This window comes from Haliotis cracherodii, unplaced genomic scaffold (genome assembly GCF_022045235.1).
Source record: "Haliotis cracherodii isolate W230 unplaced genomic scaffold, xgHalCrac1.p SCAF_3, whole genome shotgun sequence".
NCBI classification, from domain to species: Eukaryota; Metazoa; Mollusca; class Gastropoda; order Lepetellida; family Haliotidae; genus Haliotis; species Haliotis cracherodii.
In genome coordinates, this window is record NW_027266286.1 from 33,931,801 (window position 1) to 33,957,142 (window position 25,342).

Consider the following 25,342-nt stretch of genomic DNA (forward strand, 5'->3'; position numbering starts at 1 on the left):
ACACCTACAACATACAGTCTCACTTCTTCACCTACAACTTACAGTCTAACACCTACAAAATACAGTCTCACTTCTACACCTACAACATACAGTCTCACTTCTTCACCTACAACATACAGTCTAACACCTACACCTACAACATACAGTCTCACACCTACAACATACAGTCTCACTTCTACACCTACAACATACAGCCTCACTTCTACACCTACAACATACAGTCTCACTTCTACACCTACAACATACAGTCTCACTTCTACACCTACAACATACAGTCTCACACCTACAACATACAGTCTCACTTCTACACCTACAACATACAGTCTCACTTCTTCACCTACAACATACAGTCTAACACCTACAACATACAGTCTCACTTCTACACCTACAACATACAGTCTCACTTCTTCACCTACAACATACAGTCTAACACCTACACCTACAACATACAGTCTCACACCTACAACATACAGTCTCACTTCTACACCTACAACATACAGCCTCACTTCTACACCTACAACATACAGTCTCACTTCTACACCTACAACATACAGTCTCACTTCTTCACCTACAACATACAGTCTAACACCTACACCTACAACATACAGTCTCACACCTACAACATACAGCCTCACTTCTACACCTACAACATACAGCCTCACTTCTACACCTACAACATACAGTCTCACTTCTACACCTACAACATACAGTCTCACTTCTTCACCTACAACATACAGTCTCACTTCTACACCTACAACATACAGTCTCACTTCTACACCTACAACATACAGTCTCACTTCTACACCTACAACATACAGTCTAACACCTACACCTACAACATACAGTCTCACACCTACAACATACAGTCTCCCTTTCTTCACCTACAACATACAGTCTCACTTCTACACCTACAACATACAGTCTAACACCTACACCTACAACATACAGTCTAACACCTACACCTACAACATACAGTCTCACTTCTTCACCTACAACTTACAGTCTAACACCTACAAAATACAGTCTCACTTCTACACCTACAACATACAGTCTCACTTCTTCACCTACAACATACAGTCTAACACCTACACCTACAACATACAGTCTCACACCTACAACATACAGTCTCACTTCTACACCTACAACATACAGCCTCACTTCTACACCTACAACATACAGTCTCACTTCTACACCTACAACATACAGTCTCACTTCTACACCTACAACATACAGTCTCACACCTACAACATACAGTCTCACTTCTACACCTACAACATACAGTCTCACTTCTTCACCTACAACATACAGTCTAACACCTACAACATACAGTCTCACTTCTACACCTACAACATACAGTCTCACTTCTTCACCTACAACATACAGTCTAACACCTACACCTACAACATACAGTCTCACACCTACAACATACAGTCTCACTTCTACACCTACAACATACAGCCTCACTTCTACACCTACAACATACAGTCTCACTTCTACACCTACAACATACAGTCTCACTTCTACACCTACAACATACAGTCTCACTTCTTCACCTACAACATACAGTCTAACACCTACACCTACAACATACAGTCTCACACCTACAACATACAGCCTCACTTCTACACCTACAACATACAGCCTCACTTCTACACCTACAACATACAGTCTCACTTCTACACCTACAACATACAGTCTCACTTCTTCACCTACAACATACAGTCTCACTTCTACACCTACAACATACAGTCTCACTTCTACACCTACAACATACAGTCTCACTTCTACACCTACAACATACAGTCTAACACCTACACCTACAACATACAGTCTCACACCTACAACATACAGTCTCCCTTTCTTCACCTACAACATACAGTCTCACTTCTACACCTACAACATACAGTCTAACACCTACACCTACAACATACAGTCTAACACCTACACCTACAACATACAGTCTCACTTCTTCACCTACAACTTACAGTCTAACACCTACAAAATACAGTCTCACTTCTACACCTACAACATACAGTCTCACTTCTTCACCTACAACATACAGTCTAACACCTACACCTACAACATACAGTCTCACACCTACAACATACAGTCTCACTTCTACACCTACAACATACAGCCTCACTTCTACACCTACAACATACAGTCTCACTTCTACACCTACAACATACAGTCTCACTTCTACACCTACAACATACAGTCTCACACCTACAACATACAGTCTCACTTCTACACCTACAACATACAGTCTCACTTCTTCACCTACAACATACAGTCTAACACCTACAACATACAGTCTCACTTCTACACCTACAACATACAGTCTCACTTCTTCACCTACAACATACAGTCTAACACCTACACCTACAACATACAGTCTCACACCTACAACATACAGTCTCACTTCTACACCTACAACATACAGCCTCACTTCTACACCTACAACATACAGTCTCACTTCTACACCTACAACATACAGTCTCACTTCTTCACCTACAACATACAGTCTAACACCTACACCTACAACATACAGTCTCACACCTACAACATACAGCCTCACTTCTACACCTACAACATACAGCCTCACTTCTACACCTACAACATACAGTCTCACTTCTACACCTACAACATACAGTCTAACACCTACACCTACAACATACAGTCTCCCTTTCTTCACCTACAACATACAGTCTCACTTCTACACCTACAACATACAGTCTCACTTCTACACCTACAACATACAGTCTCACTTCTACACCTGCAACATACAGTCTCACACCTACAACATACAGTCTCACTTCTACACCTACAACATACAGTCTCACACCAACAACATACAGTCTCACTTCTACACCTACAACATACAGTCTCACTTCTACACCTACAATATACAGTCTCACACTTACAACATAGTCTCACACCTACAACATACAGTCTCACTTCTACACCTACAACATACAGTCTCACACCTACAACAAACAGCCTCACTTCTACACCTACAACATACAGTCTCACTTCTACACCTACAACATACAGTCTCACTTCTACACCTACAACATACAGTCTCACACTTACAACATAGTCTCACACCTACAACATACAGTCTCACTTCTACACCTACAACATACAGTCTCACACCTACAACAAACAGCCTCACTTCTACACCTACAACATACAGTCTCACTTCTACACCTACAACATACAGTCTCACACCTACAACAAACAGCCTCACTTCTACACCTACAACATACAGTCTCACTTCTACACCTACAACATACAGTCTCACTTCTACACCTACAACATACAGTCTCACACTTACAACATAGTCTCACACCTACAACATACAGGCTCACTTCTACACCTACAACATACAGTCTCACATCTACACCGACAAAGATAAACATACAGTCTCACATCTACACCGACACACCTTAAACATACAGTCTCACATCTACACCGACAAAGATAAACATACAGTCTCACATCTACATCGACACACCTTAAACATACAGTCTCACATCTACACCGACAAATATAAACATACAGTCTCACATCTACATCGACACACCTTAAACATACAGTCTCACTTCTACACCGACACACCTTAAACATACAGTCTCACATCTACACCGACAAAGATAAACATACAGTCTCACATCTACACCGACACACCTTAAACATACAGTCTCACATCTACACCGACAAAGATAAACATACAGTCTCACATCTACACCGACACACCTGAAACATACAGTCTCACATCTACACCGACACACCTTAAACATACAGTCTCACATCTACACCAACAAAGATAAACATACAGTCTCACATCTACACCGACACACCTTAAACATACAGTCTCACATCTACACCGACATGGACTACCGACAACATAAGGCTCCCATCTCTCTACTGCTTATATACAAACACACCCAGCAGACATCCCAACTGTAGCCTACCTGCCCTGCACCAGCCATCTGTCTGCTGCTTATATACAAACACACCCCAGGAGACATCCCAACTGTAGCCTACCTGCCCTGCACCAGCCATCTGTCTGCTGCTTATATACAAACACACCCAGCAGACATCCCAACTGTAGCCTACCTGCCCTGCACCAGCCATCTCTCTACTGCTTATATACAAACACACCCAGCAGACATCCTAACTGTAACCTACCTGCCCTGCACCAGCCATCTCTCTACTGCTAATATACAAACACACCCCAGCAGACATCCCAACTGTAGCCTACCTGCCCTGCACCAGCCATCTCTCTACTGCTTGCCCAGTCAGGACCAAGAGCTCCACCATGTGGTCTGTCATCAGATGTCTTCTTGCTAACTGTGAGCAATCAATCAGATGCATTATCACTTCATGCCGCTGATTGTCATCTCTTAATTAGTAGGATCAATCCATCAACCAGGAATTCTTGTGGATTTGTACTCAGTTGTGGGCATGTGTCTGACCAATATTCTAATCACATGATGAAGTTGTTTTATATCCATATACTGTCAATCATGAAACTAATGTGAGTATCAACCCTAGGCCTAAAATGTGTCATGAAATCAATCTGATTAGTGCTTTGAACCTTTGAACCTAATCGGCAAACAATAACACCAAGACTAGAATTATTATTCCATTATATAGGATGGGGTGATAGTAGTTCGGTTGATATATTACAAAAACTTAACTTGAGCTGCTTGACATGTGATCTAATTACAATGAAATGAAAAGCAGGAAATTCCAGGTGTCATATTCAAATGAGATAGGTCAGATCAATGATTGTTACCCAATCCTATGAACATATTGAGCAGTGTCATGTATTCACTACGATTGCTGTTCCTGTACTGGGGGGCGGTCGGGTAGAGTGGTGGTTAAAGCGTTCACTCGTCACGCCGAAGACCCGGGTTCGATTCCCGACATGGGTACAATGTGTGAAGCCCATTTCTGGTGTCCCCGATGTGATATTGCTGGAATATTGCTAAAAGCGGCGTAAAACCATACTCACTCACTCCTGTACTGGACATTTTCCCTTCATGAGCGAGTGGTGTTTTGCTTGAAATTATAACATTATTTGACATGTTACCAAGAACAAAGATTGGTGATTGTGTAACCAAACTAACCACACTTGATACTGAACTCGGTGGGAAAACTTGAAGCACTCCATTACATTGTTTATTGGGAGCTCTGTTGTGTATGTCATTGTTTCCATCTATGTGCAGTGAACCTGACATGACAATATACACCAATATGTCCAGATACAAATGTGTCACCTTATTATAGAGCGCACAGGACACTCACACTTTTCATTTTAATTTCATGCTCACATTAATTCCATGATTTATAGTAAAAATCTACTGAAGTACCACAGCAAATAGTACCACAGCACTGTAGCTCACCTAAATATGTAGTCAACAGTTTAAAATGTCAACTATGACTGCCACTTGACACAGCACATGCAAACGCTGATATTCAGAAAAATGTCAGCATAAATACTGAACTCTAATGACCTGAACAAATATGTCATCATAATGAGTTACATACAAGGCAAAGCTCAGCTCCCTCAGGCTAGCAATTCCAAAGAAGTTTGAAGAGCCAAATATGCATTTTGAGAGAATTTAAGAGCATGGTCAAAACAAGGCCAAAATACTAGTAAAATCTAGATATTTTTTTATATTTGTATACTTATCCTGCATTACTCCTGTTGTTTGACAGAAAGATGAAGCTGTGTGAGGTCCAGCTGAAGAAGTTGTTCCAACAAATTGTGCAACCCATCCCATCACATAGCGCCCATGTGACCACAGAAGTGATGATGTCACGGACCAACATATTACCGTAGATCGGAACATCTTAAGACATTGCCGTGAGGTAGCTCTGTGACAGGTGGGTCAGTTCAGACATAGTAATGCAGGATAAGTATACAAATATAAAAAATATCTGGATTTTACAACATTTTTTAACTTATCCTGCATGGCTCATTAATGCATCTTTATCGGAGGTACGATGCAGGGCATACCTTCAGATGTGATCCCCAATAAAACCCTCGACAAGATCCAGACAATCAGCAAAGCTTTCTTAGCGATGACTGGGGGGTTGACCCCGTCGGAAGGAGACAAGAGTGTGAGGGATGCTGGATGTCCAGGTAACAGTACAGTAACAGAAAAAAGGCTTAAGCTATAGTCTGAGACTGACGTACTGAGCCAATGCAAGTAGCATGTGAACCTTCTCGTCTGGGGTGACAAGCAGCTGAGTGGTCGAAAGGTCAACTCCCAACATTGGGAAGAGTCAAAGCCTCTTAGTTGGGGATGGTGACCAGCTGGGAAACCTACAAATCCCCCCACCCCCACAAGAGGAAGAGGTGAGTCGAAAGTGGGTTTAACTCTGAATCCCAGTTGGAGAGTACTAAGTAATAAGGCTGCGTGTAACAGTGATCTCTGCTCGGGCTACATGGAGATGGTTCCTCATGTGGTCGATCTGAGATTGTTGAAAGTCAACCACTGTCTAAAAATGGTCTAACCTCCGATAAAAAGTGCTCCATTGCATGGGTTGTGGACACTAGTGCGGATAAAGGTTTTAGTACATGCCTGATTTCAGTCTCAATTAAGCAAATCTGGCATAGACACGAGTGAAAATATCTCCTTTTCACCTGTCACTAGATGAGAGAAACATGATATTTCATGAGACACAAGGAAAACCTTGATACGTAAATTCTCCCTACCACAAAGGGATGGGTCACAACCCCCTGTATTTGACTAAAAAAGTAGTTTCATGTTTGCAAAATCATATAAAATATAAACAAAACTAACAAAAAATATACTTGAAAACTTCAAGACCACTGTTGGAAGCGAAAGAATACACGCTGGTCAAGTAACAAATATGGCGCTTTGTGAAACGAACAGTCTCGTTTGACGAATTAAGTGAGAAATTTACAGTTCATAACTGAACATTTTCAAGAGAATAACAAACGCCATGAAGCGATATTAACCCCATAAAGGACGATCTATCATTTTTTTGCCTTGTCAATGTGGAACCAACATAAAAAGGAAGTCAACAGTTTGTGAATGGGCCAGACACTTACGATAAAGGGAGACAATTTCAGTAGAGGTCACTCTTGTATGATAGTTCCTTGAAAGTGTTATGTTCACAGCAGTGAAATATCAAGTGTTATGTTCACTGCAATGAAATATCAATTGTTATGTTCACTGCAATGAAAATATCACTTTTGTCAACAGTCTTTCACACTGAAGTATATAATAAGATTTGATGTGACATCACATCTGGTCAAATGACAGCGGTGACGGTCCTACAAAAGCAGGACTTGAGATGGAAAGAGGTTTTACTCTTTCACCCAGGACCATCATTTGGCACTGTCTCTTTCACCTCCCCGAGGCAAGAGAGTTAACTGACTTTTAAAGTCCAGTTTCCACCCTTGCCGAACTTGGCTGGAATTCCTGGGCTCTATCGTAGCGCCACCAGTGGCTATTACGAGTTATGTCATTTCTGAGCCTCTCCTTTAGACCAATCAGATTCCAACTCTCGTATCACTTGCATTTGCCTGAAACAAATCAGTGGCGCCCAGTCAAGACGATCTGATCGATAATCAAGGTCTATGTTGTGATAAAACGGGTCTTACATCGCGCAATGCGTGAGCACCTTGATTAAAAACATGAAAAGATTTGGAAAATATCTGTTGACAACAGCTGGCGGTGAACATGCTTTGCAAATCCTGCAATCGACCAAAATCTGCAGGAGAGTTTACAAACCGGATACTGATTTCGATGCACGATTTTGATTGGACTATGCATAGACTCGTTAGTCCAGCCAAAATGTAACTCCATAATACCTTCCATCCTTTGGCAAGGATGGAAACTGGACTTTTTTGGTCAGTTAACTCCCTTGCCTTGGGAAGATGTGTCTCTTTTGTCGTAAGGTCGGCAGTAAATGCATCAAGGAGTAATGCAGGATAAGTACAAAATATACCACAATTCATTATATTTTCAAAAAGAAATGGCTGAGTAATGGTCATAAGAAATTTCAGCTATCAGTATGGTTGATGTATAAAGGTGAAATCAAGGTCAACATTTTAAATATGACACACAAAAAGGTACATGTATGTTGAGACCCACTATGATCCAAACAAATACTCAATTTCATTACACTTTTGAACAAAACAGAGTCACAAGGCTCTGTAGCTCACTTGACTTACAAAAACAAATTATGACATTTCATCCTAGTTTGGGTGAACAAACATACTTAGTAAGCTAAAGGAGAACTGATGCAAAAGGCTCTAGGAAAAAGAATCAGTTGTGTTGAGTGCAAATCATGCTTCCTTGAACAAACTTGGATCTTATAGCCATAACCATCCACACAAAATTAAGATTTCTGCACCCTTAAACTTTCTGTAAAATTAGATTTCTTATATATTTGTCATTCAGTGACCTTTGGCCACTTACTTGGATGGTTATAGAACATATTCTCTGATTACATTTTTGATCTAGCATGGCACCATCATGAGACCATTGATGCCCTTATGTTAACAGCTTTGCTTCGGGAATTGCTCAAAACCAAATTTGGAAAATGACTTGACCTGGGAACATCAATATACAAAACTGTGAAAGACTTTCCCTGTCAAATGTGAGGGACTATCTATTTACGTACCTAATTTGGTGTAAAACCATTAATATTTGTTATCATCCAGGAACAAATCCCACGTCACATGAACCTACTTCATCATTACCAGTTTCTACTTGATTGTTACAATGGACAATTCAAAAACAAAACTTGATAATCATCCATCAATATTTCTGGAGTTATTGTCAAGAAACTAGAAATGGTACCAAGTGGCATTGCTGCCTTTATGCTGACCTGTGTGCCCTTCTGGCATGTACTTGAGTCTCTTCACTGGGCCACTGCTGTCAGGCTTGTCTTGGTTGAGCTGCGGTAGAAAGAACTCAGCAGCACCTGCATCTATGAATGTTGAAGCTATGGACTTGTCCTTGATTGCCCATACCACCTCACATCCCTCTATCTCATAGCTGCTCACAGGAAACAAACAATTGTGGTTTTCAGACAGAATCGTGAATTTTCATACTGTTTACATCATATGTAGGTAGTCTAAATCTAACATCTAATCTGCTGTTGTACCATTGTAATACTAATGTTATTAGCATTGTTGTAAGACATTATATGGATCTACACTGAACTACAAGTAACAGGCATTTAACTCCATACACCAGTTCTGTTGCGATGCCTCCATTGCCAACCACTACAATCCGTCTTGCAGCAGTAAGTCTTTGTTGGAACACCTGAAATATACAGAGTATATACTGAGTGAGGACAAAGCACAGTTCATCAATCAGGGGTAATCACAGCAAGGGGTTTTCAGGCAGCAGTTTCACAGCCCTAATGGACAGTTTCTTGAAGAACATTTTCACAGCCATTTCCAGCCAAATTTCCAAATCAAAAAGTCTCATTCATCTCAATCCTTACATGAAAAAAGTTACATCAATTTCTATTTCACTTCCATTCTGATATCTATGACATCATGCATCTCAAATGCAGCACAATGTTTTACCTAACATATTTGCATGTCCAGTTCAACTTCTGGTATGGAAAAATGTCAACTGAAATATGACTTAAAACAGAAAGTTCCATACCTCTTTGATGAATTAAGAAATAAAGTTATAAAGCATGCCATACCAATACAGGATTTGGTTCACTACACACAGAAGCAGAACTACCTTCAGAATGATCATTCCAGTAGCTATCACAGGTCACCTAAAACCTGACCACATCAATGCTACACCCTAAAGACCACATGTAAAAATCATCCTCAAACCATGACATTACATACTTCTTGAGTTATCATTTCAAATACATTTCTGAGTAAACAATTTTGACAGTGAATTTGATCATCAACATCAGTTACAAGTGTTATAGGAACATTCTTAGGGGCTATATAGCATGTCAACCAAATGTAATATCTCTACATGGAATTAAACCAAGCACACAGAATAAGCCATATACTAATACTTGGATTTCAGGTAGTAAATCACTGTGACCTACTAGTATTTTCTTCAGTTGGTCACCTGACACATATATAAGTATTCATATCATTCAACCACTACATGAATAGTACTTGAAAATATCTGCAGGAAAATGCTTTGTAGTAAAAATGACAGACAAGAAAATTACCTTCACTGTGACCTTGAGCCCATATGTAGGTTACTAAGGTTACCCTAAGATGGCCTCACCAAGTCCCACTGACATACAGTAGCTGCCTCTTGGGTTAGGCGGCCAACAACTTTCATGCTGTGACCTTGAGCATAACTTGAACTCTTGACATGACTGATCAATGTCACACACAAAATCCCAAGGGGCAATAAAGGAGGTATACTCAATATGATATCTGTGAAATGTCCAAGCATAATTCTTACAATAACAAGAAGAGGGGGTGTGGTGGAGGTCAGATTCGGACAAGAACTTAGAGCATTCCTTGCATGGAACTGCATAAAGTAATGCCATTCTGAAGACAGCAGACTTTCATGAAGAGTTTGAACTTTAAGATATATATTATGCCATCTGATCAGTGATTAAACAGCATTTTTCCACTTTGTCACCCAGAATAGATATGGAAGATTTGGGAATTTGTGGATGTATGATAGCACTTAAATATGTAAGACTGTTGTGATGACTCCTACCTTCACGCTCTCTGTATCCCTAATGCCAATGACATGCTTGTTGCCATTACTGATCACCTGACAAACAGAGATGACAACATAGGCTAACATTATCAACTTTCCGGTCAGTTAGAAATTAATTTTCTTAAGTCGACATAAATGACCAGCTACAGAGCTGTGACATCTACCTAATGGAGAAAGTGTCAGTGCACTAGGTAATGTCACTCGTTAGTTTGAGTGAGTGAGTGAGTGAGTGAGTGAGTGAGTGAGTATTGCTTAATGCTACATAAACAATTTTGCAATTAGTAAAACATGATATAGAGATAATAAACAGACAATATCGAAATGACAACATCTTTCAAAAGCAATATTTTATGCTCAACCATTTCCCTTTCACAGCAGATTCCCATGTTGTTCTATAATTCCTGATATGAGTGACCAGAGACAAAGTAAAATAAGGCACATTCCTTATGGAGGAACAACGGACATGAAGGGTTTGTACAGTTTGGATATTGTTTCAAGACCGCTTGTACAGTATTATTTTTATTGGGGGATATTTTGTAACCTAATAGGGTCGTTTCATTCTTTTTGTTAAAAAGGAGTTGTGACTGACAAATAATCCCACATATAGAATCTGTATGCTAGAAACAGATAAGCTCAAAGTACCAGTTGCAAATCTGGAAACATGAAATTTTTATCCAGCTTCATTGGATATCCCCAAATAACCAATCCCATCCATGATGTGTCCAAGATGAAATCAAAGTTTGGTAATTAATCAGGGTTGTTGAGTCTGCCACTAAACTGATGGTAACCATGGTAACTGAATGTGTTGAGCTAATAATTTGCTAAGTGGATATACCTTTGGTTTTCCTCCAGAGCATATACACAGCTTGTCATACTGGACAGTCCGCCCATCAGCACATCGTAGTTCCTGGTTCAGAGAGATATATTTCTTATAACAGGCATTCAGGAGGCTAGGCTGACAGGTTTAAGACATAATGGGGAGCGATAACTGTTTGATTGGCATTCTAGAAGTTGGCAAGATAAGTAAGAAACTTTGTGGATAACAACTTCTGGTTTATTGCATATAGCGACGTTTTGATGTAGATTCTACCCGTTATCAAGCTGGAGTGACAACTACTAAGTGATGAGAGGTATATATGCATGACACGTTGTGATAAGAGCAGATTAACATTGACAACAACGGTAACAGATAACCAGCACATCATTGGATGTCCCAAACCCATGAAATATATATGTCACCAAATCAAAACGAGTGACAACCCAAAGCCCACAATATGTCGTGAAATTAATGCAAGTCACCCTGCCTTTGAACTACAAAAACTTATCAGCAAATGATATTGTACACCAAGACTGTGTACTTGATATGATACGTAGTGATAGCAGTTCGATTGAATAAAATCATTTGCCATCTTCTTACAAACTTACTTTAACTGCTTGACACGAATTCGAAGGCAGGAGATTCCAACAGCACATATTCAAATGATGTAGGTTAGAAAGGGGAAGTGGTTGGTCAGCGACTAGTAGTACAATGGATATATGCATGTCTCAGCTAACAAAGAGTTCCAGTGGTGAGTTCAATAGCACATAATAGCATGTGCTGATTTGAGGTATACGATGACTGGGAAAATAGTGATAGCAAATTGGCATAGAGAACAACAAGTGAGTATTGTGATGAGGACGGGAATTCATTTGCTCTGAAAATGGAAAACCTTTTTAAAAAATACCTCAGAGAGCAATAACGAATTGTGTCATGTCATTCATCATATGATTGTGAAGGTTGAGACCTTAACATAGAGATAATGGACTCATTGACATACTCCTTAATTAATCCCATGTGATTGTTTATGGGGTTTATAGGACAATTCTCCAGCCTGAGAATGTATGATTCGGCCATGCTTACCCAGCTTGCACCTGTTTATTTGTTTGTAATTAACTTCTATCAAATGACTTTTTGCATTTCAATTCTAGTATCGACTTGTCACACCGACTTCTTATAGTCTTATGAGCAAGGTACACTGGCATTATGTCCTGATTTAGAGTATATGCAGAATATACCTTGTATACAGGCTGTGAAGACATAGCTCATATTCACTGGAACACTGCTGACTGAGACTTACAACAACATTCACTCACTCACTCACTCACTCTTACATGTGTGACAGCATCCAGCGATGTGACTGTAGACTTGTGAACCTGCACATTGGGGCAGTCAGCCTCAACAGAGCTTGAGGGCTTCTCTTCTACATCAAATGTCTCCAAGGTTCGAGATAGCTGCAACAAGTAACACTTTCCAGCTGAACTCAATATTTACACACTGAAGTCACTCAGCTGTGTTAAGTAGTACGTCTGCTGATGTTACAATAGCATCTCTTATCTATATATCTTTCGCTTAGACCTTATATAAATTTTTAAAGAAACATAATATTTCTATTATCTGTTAGGCTTACCTTCTGGTAGTTGGTTACAGCCTTGACAAGATCACTGGCAGTAACAAGCAACACTCTCTCATCTGGGCACAATGCAGACAACTACAAGGAAACAGTAACTAAATTCAGTCACACCGTCAGATTACATCAACAGTGCATAGAGATTGCAATCCTATTATGTGCTTTACTATCACAATATTATCCTGATAAGGACTTGTATGTTTAGTGACACTTAAATTCTAAAATATCAAGTCTACAGTCTTGGTGTACAATATCGTTTGATGATTACTTTTTGTAGTTCAAAGGCAGAGTTATTTGCATTAGTGGACCACCATTAGAACTTAGTACATCTCATCTTTGTGATTTTGAACTTAACTTGATCATGATTAGGCATGGAACTAGTTTTCTGAACAACAGCCAAAATACAGTGAGTGAGTGAGTGAGGTTGAACACTGCTTTTAACAGTATTCCAATTATATCATGGCGTGTCAGCTTGATGTGGGAGGAAAGCCCAAAGTGATGCAGGTCTTAGATGTTTACCACTGCAGTGAAACCCACGAGCAGGGGTATGGTGCTGACAAACCTAGAAACATAATCAGGTCGAACCAGCTAGGATTCGAACCCACAATCACACCTGGCGTGCCCAGGGAATTGCTGTGCCTTAAACGACTGGGCCACCCGTGCCCCCCAACAGAATATCAAGATATTAAAACAACATATTTCCTTGTCATAACAGAATGAATTATGGAAGTGTTTCCTTTTCAACAATGTTTCTAAGGGCTATTGACACAAAGTGTCATTAGAATGAGTAGAGTGATGTGAGATCCCACAGTGATGCAGATACCACCTTGGTGGAACACAGAAATATGGGTATGGTGCTGGCAAACCAAGGACCATTACCAGGATGAATCTAAGATTAAAACCCTTGACACTTTCTTGCTCTTTCCAGAGACTGCAGTTTCTATTGTATTTGCTTCCATTTTCATTACAAGTTTGAGAAGCACTTTCGTGAACCGTTATCCACCATTGAAAATAAATTCTGGTCTGGCTTGTGTCCTTGTATTTCATTAGGATCTGTGTCTCACTGTATGAGGCTCATACACGAGAATGCAGAATGCAGATGTGAATAGAATAATAAGTTGTCTCCATGATGAGGTGTAGTTGATAGAGTTACGCAGATGTCATGGGCATAAACCTTTAGTTTGAAGTGGCATGTTTACATTCTGCCACAGATACTGAGACAGTGGCAGTTTGCTAACAACTTTTATTGCACATGCGCATTCACAATTTTTTTTTACCAGTACACAATGATAAAGAAGTACATTTATTCTTTGGTTGACCCATACACACTTTAAAATTATCATTTGGCCTACTTGTCCGCAGACATTGTTTAGATATACATGTATTGGTATTTGAATTTGATGGTGATGCTATCTCCACACAAAGATCTGAGAGCGTCCTTGTACAGGTCACCTAACAACGACCTTTCACGAACTTTGACTGACCAAAGAAATGACTGAACTGTTCATCTTAGAAAAGTAAAATAGTTTTCTCTTGTCCTATGCATTTGTCCCCCAAGGCAAGGGCGTTAACTGACTATAAAGTCCTGTTTCCATCCTTGCCAAAATCGTAGCAACACCAGTGGCTATTTCAAGTTATGTTCCTCCTATTGACCAATTTGATTCCACCTCATATCACATGCATTTGCTTCAAACATAATGGCGGTGCCCAGTCAATGCATTTGTCCCCCAAGGCAAGGGCGTTAACTGCCTATAAAGTCCTGTTTCCATCCTTGCCAAAATCGTAGCAACACCAGTGGCTATTTCAAGTTATGTTCCTCCTATTGACCAATTTGATTCCACCTCATATCACATGCATTTGCTTCAAACATAATGGCGGTGCCCAGTCAAGACATCTGCTTGATAATCAAGATCTATATTGTAAAACGGGTCTTACCCTGCGAACTACATCAAATCACATGAGCATCTTGATTAAAACCATGAAAGCATTTGCAAAATATCTGTCAACGCCCAGTTGGCGGTACACATGCTTTGCAAATTCTGCAGTTGACAGAAATCTGCACATTAAAATCCATGTTGTTTATGAACCAGATGTCTAGTTTGTTACGCAAATTTGATTGGACTATGCGTAGACTCGTTAGTCGAGACAAAATGCTCCATAATATTGCACCCTAGTTCAGCAAGGATGGAAATTTGACTTTTATAGTCAGTTATCATTAGGGCTCCAAGGCAAAAGGCTGTAGAGCCCTATTGTAATCATTGGATTTATTGTTATTTATTATTTATTATTCCATCAAAGCTAGCAAAATAAGCACTGGCTCGATTTTGTTTAAATTTTGTATGTGTGTGAAAAACTGTGAGTACTAGATTCCTCCAAAATCCCAAAGCCGTAGGCCCAAAGGCCAAGGGCAGATAACTATATACAAGAATTTTTTAAAGATGTATTTCGCCCTATTGCTCCGCAACCGCTTATCCGATTACTTTGAAACCTTGCATGTATCTTCTGCTTGAGCCGCTTGACATTTTTTGTTCTTTGTCTTTGGTCATTGGTCACGTGGTTTGGCAGCCATATTGGATTAAAGGTTTTCAGTGTCTTTTGGGTACCTGTATTCAAACGCAAACAAATCCATGTCCACTGCATGAAATGCTTCCATGTGAAATTGGGTTTAAGGCTGGTCCAAGATTATTGCACTAATATAGTGACGTGCATGCACGTGTGCATGTGGCTCCTTGTACTAGTCTGGACTGATGCCGATTTATAGTGCTAGCCCACTGAGATACCATGCCGCAGTTTAACATGAATACCCCACTCAGACACAGTATACTGACTCCAAACCGACCAGTCCTTGTTTTAGCCCCTTAATACTGAGCGCCAGACAGGGTAACAACAAGCAGTGTTTGCGTTTACGGCGTCCAATATACAAAGATATGCACTGAAAAAAAATAGGACGCAAGAAAACCAACCTTCACGCGTCCCCTTATGCGTTTTTTATTTTGAAAAAAGTTCACTTCAAGCATAACTTATTGTTGTTTTGTTTCGTGTTTCTCTCGCTCCCCAAACCCATGTGATAATGTGTATCCAATATTCGCTGGGTTCCGGTGCAAGCAAGATTTCGGTGGGAATGTGGGAAACTGAGAGGTATCCGATGACGTTTCTCTTCCATGTCGTGTCCGTAATGGCATCGCTGATTGGTTTACAAAACGGAAATAGAAACGTAAGCCAATCGCAGACCTTGTTAACAGTAATTTGTCAATGTCAAGGACTAAAGTCCAAATAGCATCCCCTAAACTTTGTCAAAAGAAAAATAGGTTTCAAGAAAGTGAGCTTGAAGAGCCAATATACTCTTTCAACACTGTAGGCCGGTAGACCAGCCACGTCAAAATAAAGGGTAGATCTATATAATTTTATGAACCTACCTGTCATATCATTCATTTATTAAGTCAATCACATTTCACAATGTCTGAAATACGTATTCCAGTTCAATTTATCATTTTTTATCGAAAGATTAAATGATTCACTATTTCCCGCGATGTTATTGAAAATAAAATTCTCAGACACACACTTCGACAACAGTCCACATCGAACATGTCAAAGAGCAAAACAAAGACGTTTCAAGCAAATCTTTAAATCTAGTATACAAAGTAATAAATAACATCAACCAAAATATATCTATAAGTTGTCGAAATTACAGCTAAGTTATTATTTCAATCTTTTCGAGCGATCGCGTATAATGTAAATCAAATGACATCTCGGCTTTCGTCGCCTCGATTTCTCGGCTCGGATACGATGTTTCCAATATGCCTGAAAAACCTTTGTCACAGCTCTTAACCTAGAACGATACATCCACGAAGTTCCATGTTTTTAATATAGATCGCGAGTTTCCTGCTTGAAATGTTCAGAATAACCAAAAACCTTCGTAAAAAAATCTTTGATTACACACGTGCCATTGCTGTAATGTGATTGACAGCCTTAGGTCATGTACTCTAGTTTGACCAATCACCACCCCCGTAGCAGATATCGGCAAGAAAGCACGTGACAAACTTACAGCGACGAAAAGACTTGGCGAGGTTAGTGTAGATGAAAAAATAAACTTTCTAATACGAAGCTTCGAAAACGGACGTATTTCTTCATGTTACTGACAGCCGCAGGTATAGAGAAATTGGTGATGACAGATACTATTTACAATTATTTATAAAATACTTTTCCGATCAGGTAAACAATGAAAATAAAAAAGAAATAGATAAGTGGATTTTATGTTTGTTTATATTTGACAAAAATCGTCAAATTTATCCTTCCTTGGTCCTCAATCTGGACGTTTGAATGTGTTAGCTTACATTTGTTTTTATTTACAACTTACTTAAGTTGTAAATGCTTTATTCATTTCTAGATTGGTGTTGTTTTCACAAAATATATATATTCCACAGTCATGGTGCAGGACTAATGTTAACAGATATTTTCCTTGATAAATGTTGGCTTCATCTATCACACAAGAGTCTCTGGGAACTTGGTGTCACAGCAGATAAAGCTCCTGGTTGACTGGTGTTGAAAGAGTCAAGCGGCTAATCTATGAAGATTTCAAAGACGTTTAGTGTACACACATAAAAACTGAGACTTAAAGATTTTAACCACACACTTATTTATGCTCAGAATGGCCTAAAGTTCACCATTTCAGGTCCACATTTAACAAAATTTCTTGTGGGGGCATGCTCCCAAACCCCCTTAGATAGCTTCGCGCCTACGGTGCTCGCAGCTAACGCGTCACAGGGGAACCCGTTATTTTGGAACACAACGCAAACACTGAACAAGTACCATATTTTAACGTCTTTTGGTAAGACGCGGCCGGGGATCGAAGTACGGAACTTCCGCTCTACCACAAGACCACGCAGGCGGTCTGAAATGCTTCCTAACTTTCTGAGAATTGTCTCCATACATAACAGATCGAACGTTTATACCCGTTTTTGGATATCTTTTTTAGTTGCGGCCATATTGGATTCAAAGTTTTCACAGTGTCTTTTGGGCACCTGTCTTCAAATGCAAACAACTCCAAGTCCACTGCATGAAATGCTTCCAAACTTTCTGAGAATTGTCTCCATATAGAACACAACAAACTGTAATACCCGTTTTTGGATATCTGTTTTAGTTGCGGTTGTATTAGATTTTGATTTTGATGAAATTACCGAAATTTTACTTTAAAGATCATATCTTGTTAGTTTGTTGAAGTTAGTGTGTCATATGCATCTTATTTTCTGTTCATGGGTGCATGGAAAAAGTAACTCCACTTGGTGGTAATATTTGATTAATATTTGGGACACCCCTGGAACACGCAGCGATGTCCTGCAAACGGTGACTATCTTTTGACAGAGTTGGTACAAACAAACCCTTTGAGGATTCGAACATGCTCGATGTTGTAAATGGGTTTAGAACAGACTCAGCACACGCCAGTTTCGTAGCGGCGATACCCTGCAAGTTGTGCCTACATGTGACGGATTTGGTACAAGGAAACCCTTTGAAGATTCGAACATGGATGTTTGTGCACAGTGTAACTTGGAGCCAGCCATTGCTGCTTTGCAGCGATATTTATTATTATTATTATTAATATTATTGTTGTAAATTTTCTAATAAATTGTATATTTGTATACTTATCCTATCTCACACGCTAAAGGCCCACCCTACCATAAGTTGGATCGTAAGTTTGAGAAATGCAACCAAATATTTAAAAACACTTATCACTTTGGGAGTCCAGACAAAAAATCATGAATTTGATTCTTTCAACACTGTAGGCCGGTACACTGGCCAAGAAGCCTCAGTCCCCAGACACTGCAGCTCGGTAGACCAACCAAACCGTAATCACGTCAAAATAGAATATAATTTTAAGAACCTACCTGTCATATCATTCATTATTTAAATCTCTCGCATTTCACAATGTACGAAAGACGTATTCCATTTCATTTGATCATTTTTCATCACTAAATTAAAAAGAATATTCACTAATTTCCCGCAATGATATTGAAAACACGCTTCGAAGTTTGACAACCGGTCCACATCGGACATGTCAAAAAGCAATGACATGTTTTAAGCAACTCTTTAAATATACTATACAAAGTAATATAAATAATCAACAAAAATATATGTAAAAGTTGTGAAACTTACAGCTTGGTTATTATTTCCATCTTTTCGTAAGTCAAATGACATCTCTTCTTCTCGATATCTCCGCTCGGATGTTTATTGCCAAAATTAAATATATGCATGAAAAACTTTTGTCAAAGCTTGTAACCTAGCACAATACATCCATGAAGTTCCAGTTATATATTACAGATCGTTATTTCCTGCTTAAAATGTTCAGAATAACACGAATTATCAAAAAAACTTTCGTCAAAACTTGAAATTCATCATACACAAGGACAGTACCATTGCTGTAATTTGATTGGCTGCCCTAGGTTACATGCTCAAATTTGACCAATCTTGAACCTTGTAGCAGATTTCAGCAAGAAAGCGTCAGTAGAAATAAATTTTTATCCAATAAATTTGTATGTTACAGCAACAAAAAGACTCTGGGAGAGGTAACTGTCATGTAGATAAAAAATAAGCTTTCTAATGGTGTGTCACATGGCAGTCTTCGACGTATGTTTTATTCATACGAAGCTTCGAATCCTTAGGTATTTCTTCATGTTACTTAGAGGACAGCCACTGTATTGGGAAATGGGTGAAGACATATCATTTTTTTATTTAAAAAAAATAAAATTTCATATTACGTGAACAATGAAAATACAGAAAAAATAGGTAAGTGGATTTTATGAAATCTTATATTTGCTGCAAATAGTCAATTTTTCCCTTCCTTGGTCCATAATCTGGACGTTATGAATGTGTGAGCTTACATCTTTATTTAAAACAAACTTAATTAAGTTGTAAATGTATTTTTTAAATAAGGTAATAACCATAGCTTTCATGTGTATGAACAGTAGGAATAGACCTTTCAAATGGTGTATAACATGTAGTAGTAAAGATGTTTTACAAGCAGATATTTTCCTTGATAAATGTTGACTTCCTCTATCACACAAGAGTCTCTGGGAGCTTTCAATTTAAACAAATCAGTGACAAGTTAAAAAAAAGTCAATTTCACTGACATTTTGATTTTTTCAAACTTTCATTGTGTACCTAATTGAGATTGAAGTAAAGTATCTTTTTAAACTGACTACCCATGATCATGTAATATCATTTTCGACAGTTCTCAAAACAAACATCTATTTGAAAGCCAGCCAATATATTAATGCTCAAACATTTAACATTGTTACAATTGCAACATTGTGTTCAAATTTGATGTCCTTTACTGTAATCAATTATAATAAATAACAAACAACTTCAAATATAACTTAATCTTTTTTTATCATGATTGTAATAGGTAAAGTTGCATGGCCACTAGTGTTTCATCTTGGCTCCTGATTAAAAATATTTACTTAGAAAGTAGAGCAGAGGCGGGTATTATAGTGCATTTGGGTGACAAGTTCTCTCAGATGTGTTTTCAGTCAACTCTATTACGACAATATGCAGTGTGGCCGTATTTATGGTGTAGTGGGTTCGTAACACGGCACGAAAACACACACCCAGAAGTTCAGCATTTACCAATCAAGGGTGGGTCTGCCGATGACAGCTGTCGGTAATTACAGATAATTTAAATTGAACTCACACCTTTAAGTAATTAGTACCTGTGAGAAGTGCTAAAGATATATTTATGAAATCCTAACCGTGTAAGCCCCCAAATAATGTCAATGTGGTAATGTGATGAGAAGATGTTGATGGACTATAACTTGTTTCAAAATTTCTTAGATTACAACAGAAACGCTAAATATTCTTTGGACACATTTTCTTTTTACGTTTTATTTAAATTCATGTATTAATAACACACACAGGCATATTTGTCTTTGTTTGGTAGACCCGATTTGGCGAGTCATTGTTTCCAGAAATAAGATTACTGTTTGGAGATTGCCTTTTTTTTTAAAAAGAAATTTACTCTACTAAATGCTATAATTATAACATTATTCGTTAATTTTTATCAATGTGATATAACGATTTACATTGTCTTTTTGGTGAAAATACTTCACATGTTACAAAATATATTATATGTTTTATACAGATAAATATATTCAAACTAGATTATTATATCATATATTCATTTTGTCTTCTAAATGTATTCACATTAGCGCTTTACTTTAGGTATGTGAATAATTTCATCTAACTGTAAATCAAGTGAGCAGGGCTTTCTTGTGTATTTTGCATGCAATTTTATTTAGTGACAAATTTTGTATATATTATGTATAAATCTCATATATGTTAATTTTAGATAAAAGAAACATAAACATCAGTTGTTTCAATACACTAAATATTTGCATATACAACTAGGACTATCGGTGGTTAAGTTATTGGTAAATGCTGCACTCACGTTTCAAGTGGAGGCCTTTACTGATACAGACTATAAAGACCGCCAGTGGGGCGGGACGACTGCAGTTTGGGCAGAAATATGTCATCGAGTCCACGGTTGGCTAGTCTATAAATATCTGGTGGAAACCTAACTTCAGCAAGATATGATTGGCTTATGGGCAATCTGGCACTGAGTTTAAGAAGGCCGTGTTGCACATCGATTGTTATGGATTGATAGTAAGTACTTTTTGACAATCGAAGGTTCAATCCGGAAAAGAAAGTATACTAACTATTGACATGCACATTTATGATGGTAAATTTGAGATGTTTGAAATGGGATTTGCCACATCATAAGTAATACCCGCCTCCACTCTATTGGTTAGTCAAAAAGTGAACTTTGAGCCCTGTATTATACATTTATATGTAGGTATCCAGGTGCTGGAATCTGTTCAAATGTGGTTTTATTTGTTCCCCGACCAGTGGATCCGTTCGCATTCGAGTTATCATGCTCAACTCCCTGGGGAGTATACAACCCAAGCTGCCTAGAGGCACTAGAAGGTTTTTACATCTACCTCACATATCAGGTACCCACCCAGCAGGCTGAACAGAGTGAGTGACTTGGGTTTAACCTGGAAACATAAGTTGGGCGAACCGTGATTCAAACCCACAATCATAGGTTTTGGGCGTGCCCAAGGGACACAACTCTGCACAGTGATTCGCGGCGCCTTAGACAACTGGGTAAACCGTGCCCCGGGGAAGAACAGAGGCACATTTGAACAAAGTCACTTGCCCAGGGTGACACCACAAATTCTGACACTTGTGTTTCGGGTGTATGTATGTCTTCGTGTTTCCACCATCTGGGCATCTACCATCAGACGAGTGGGTTCTTTTTTAACCCTCATGGTGCATGGACGTCAGTCAGCCTGCATACCGCTCAGTGCCGCACTGTGATGATGTCGCGGTTTCAAAAACATATACATTGTATCAAAAGTGTTACAACGTCTCTATTTCTTCACACAGTGTAACCAAATTGTATAACATGCAATTCGAGTTGATTGTCTTTCCATCTAAAGTCACCAAATCCAAAAGATGTATGCACTGCTTAGCCATTGATAAAAGTGCTGGTATTATAAGTTTCCTACTTTTCTACATTAATCGCAATATGGAAGCACACGAATATGGCAACTAAAGTCAAGTAAGCGCCCTTGTTTGAAATCTAAATGTCCAATAACTCATATCATTGGCAAGTACATGTCCTAACAGTGATAGACATATGACATGTATGTTGAAGTACACATTCACTGACGATTTTCCGTGAGTTATATTTACCGATAAAAAATCCCGATGAAAATGTGCGTGTTTTTGACAACAAAACAAAATTGACGGAAGTGGTCATGATTAATTCATATGCAGACTGTTTCAAAGATTATGTCACAATACAAATGACAGTTTGGAATGTGTACCTTGTAGGAAATCCCGGTTACATCCATGTGTGTTTCAGTGACCATGCTCTTTTATTAGTGATAAAAAGAACTTTGAGGTAATTGACATTGTACATTTTCAAAGGACAAAATGTGAAAGATCGCTAAACAGTCCTAACAATACTCAAATTGACATCGCTTAATACCGGACATCATCATTTTTTCTTAATAATTAACAAGATTAAGCTAACGTAGTACCACCCAAGAATAAATACATGTAGATTCAATCAAAATCGTAGAAACCTTTTCATGGGCAGCAAATCTATTCAACAAACCTATTTTCAATCACTCGCAACTCAGGCGCCATGTGTCTTTGCTTCGTTGTGCAATCACACAGTCCGCTTATTGATACTTCAGGTGTCATGATGTGTTGTTAATGGTTTAAATCTAACTCATATAATGCTTGAAACGAGATTTAATTGGACAATTTAAATACTTGAATTTGAAAGCTCAAGAAGAGTAGAGTAGGCTATATTTATCGGTAATACAAGGAAACGATAACTTACACAGTACAGGTGAAAGAAGGCATGTTATTGTTTTACAGTACAATTATAAATAATATCTAGATTAAGTGAAAGAGAAAATTACAAAAATATGAATTACTTCGATTAAAGTAGTGTTCAATGTATATACAGTTCATGTGCTCAAAACTCTAAACAAATTTGTTTCACTATGACCACTAGAAAACTACATCCTCGTCTCAGCTAGTATTTCGCACTTGGCTGCCTTACTCAGACCTTTGCTCAAAATATACATGTATGGCCAGTCCATGAAATACAACTTTTTCTTTCATATTGTTTTATAAATACGACTTTAGAAGTGTATTTACACCTAGGTATATATATATATATATACATGTACATTTAAGGACATACGTGATAGTTTATTTCCAGTAGTTTCCCATTTCATCCCATTCTACTAAAGGAACAGTTTGAAATAGATAATGATCGTAGGTCAGTGAAAGTAATGGAATTATATAAAACATTATATAAAACATCAAAACAAAATCACATTTACACTGAAAACATTTTGTCTTTCAGAAATCGATTATCTATATATTGTGAGTAGATCTAATTACTTTTACTGTTGATGTTATAAATTGAACCATTCAAGATTCTAATAGATGAAGCTAAAATATTAAAAATCTAGGTTGTTTAATATTGGATCCATTTTGACAGCTTTCTCATTGTAAAACATTCCATTCCCTTACTCAACTAAATGCACATTATTTTCTTGGAATATCAAGCCCTCAAACAGATATGAAAGGCACATGTCAACATACCAAAATTTGAAAACTGCACCAAATATTCTAACACTGTTAGTCAAATGATAAGCAGTCTCATTCACTCGTCGGTCGCAATGGATATCTTTGTCACAGGTCTCGTAAGTTTTGATTGTCCAACTTGAATCTCCACAACTCTAACGTGACCATCCTGTCCAGGAAATATCTTCACTATCCTGCCAAGAGGCCAACCACGAGGTGTATTCGGCGACACGACAATCACAACGTCATTAACTCTAAAGTCTTTGGTTGGAGTGAACCAATTTTTCCTGACATTGAGAGTTGGCAACCATTCTCTCATCCAACATCTCCATACATGTCTCACAAACTCTTGGACTCATCTCCATCTCCTCCTTGGAGTGAACGATGAATCAATTTCTGGAGCGAATTCTCCTCCCATCTGTCCATGAAGGAAATGGTTTGGTGTCAAATGTGTCTCATCTTGTGGATGGGCACTCTGGTAAGTCAATGGTCAAGAGTTAACAAGAGCTTCTGCACCTGTGACGGCAGTCATTAACTCCTCATCAGTAACATCTCCAGCGCTCAATATTGCAAAGCGTTTGGCCGACTTAATCATGGACTCAAAGACACCACCAAAGTGAGGAGCATGCAGAGGATTGAATGTCCAGATAACTCCTTTGTTTGTAAGTGTGGTTTTTACTGCATCTGAGTCCAGTTCTGACACAAGAACCTTCAACTCCTTTGCAGATCCAACAAAATTTGTGCCATTGTCTGAAATTATTTCCTTTGTCATTCCACGTCTATGTGCCATTCTAAAAAAGGCGTTCAAGAAGGCTTCTGTGTCAAGTCCATACGCCATCACTAAGTGTACAGCTCATGTAGAGAGACACGTCAAGAGACAAAGGCATCGCTTTTGTCGATGTTTTCCTCTACCTTGCACGGTGATAAACACCAATTTGAGTAAATGCACATAATGAACATTTCACTCTAATTGCCGGAAGATCTGCCATGATTAGATTTGTGGGTTTTGTCTTCAGG

The 25,342-nt window shown here is 38.6% G+C and overlaps 1 protein-coding gene across 1 annotated transcript in view; it reads right to left on the reverse strand.

The window, feature by feature from the left end:
- The window catches only part of LOC139474134 (pyridine nucleotide-disulfide oxidoreductase domain-containing protein 1-like), a 58,763-nt gene that overhangs the window by 23,797 nt on the left and 9,624 nt on the right, over window positions 1–25,342 (reverse strand). The window contains exons 2-8 of the mRNA XM_071257010.1: window positions 13,166–13,246; window positions 12,870–12,989; window positions 11,554–11,625; window positions 10,716–10,772; window positions 9,247–9,320; window positions 8,881–9,050; window positions 4,268–4,356 (exon numbers count right to left, since the gene is read on the reverse strand). Coding sequence (XP_071113111.1) covers window positions 4,268–4,356; window positions 8,881–9,050; window positions 9,247–9,320; window positions 10,716–10,772; window positions 11,554–11,625; window positions 12,870–12,989; window positions 13,166–13,246 — 663 coding nt within the window. The remainder of the gene's footprint in view (window positions 1–4,267; window positions 4,357–8,880; window positions 9,051–9,246; window positions 9,321–10,715; window positions 10,773–11,553; window positions 11,626–12,869; window positions 12,990–13,165; window positions 13,247–25,342) is intronic.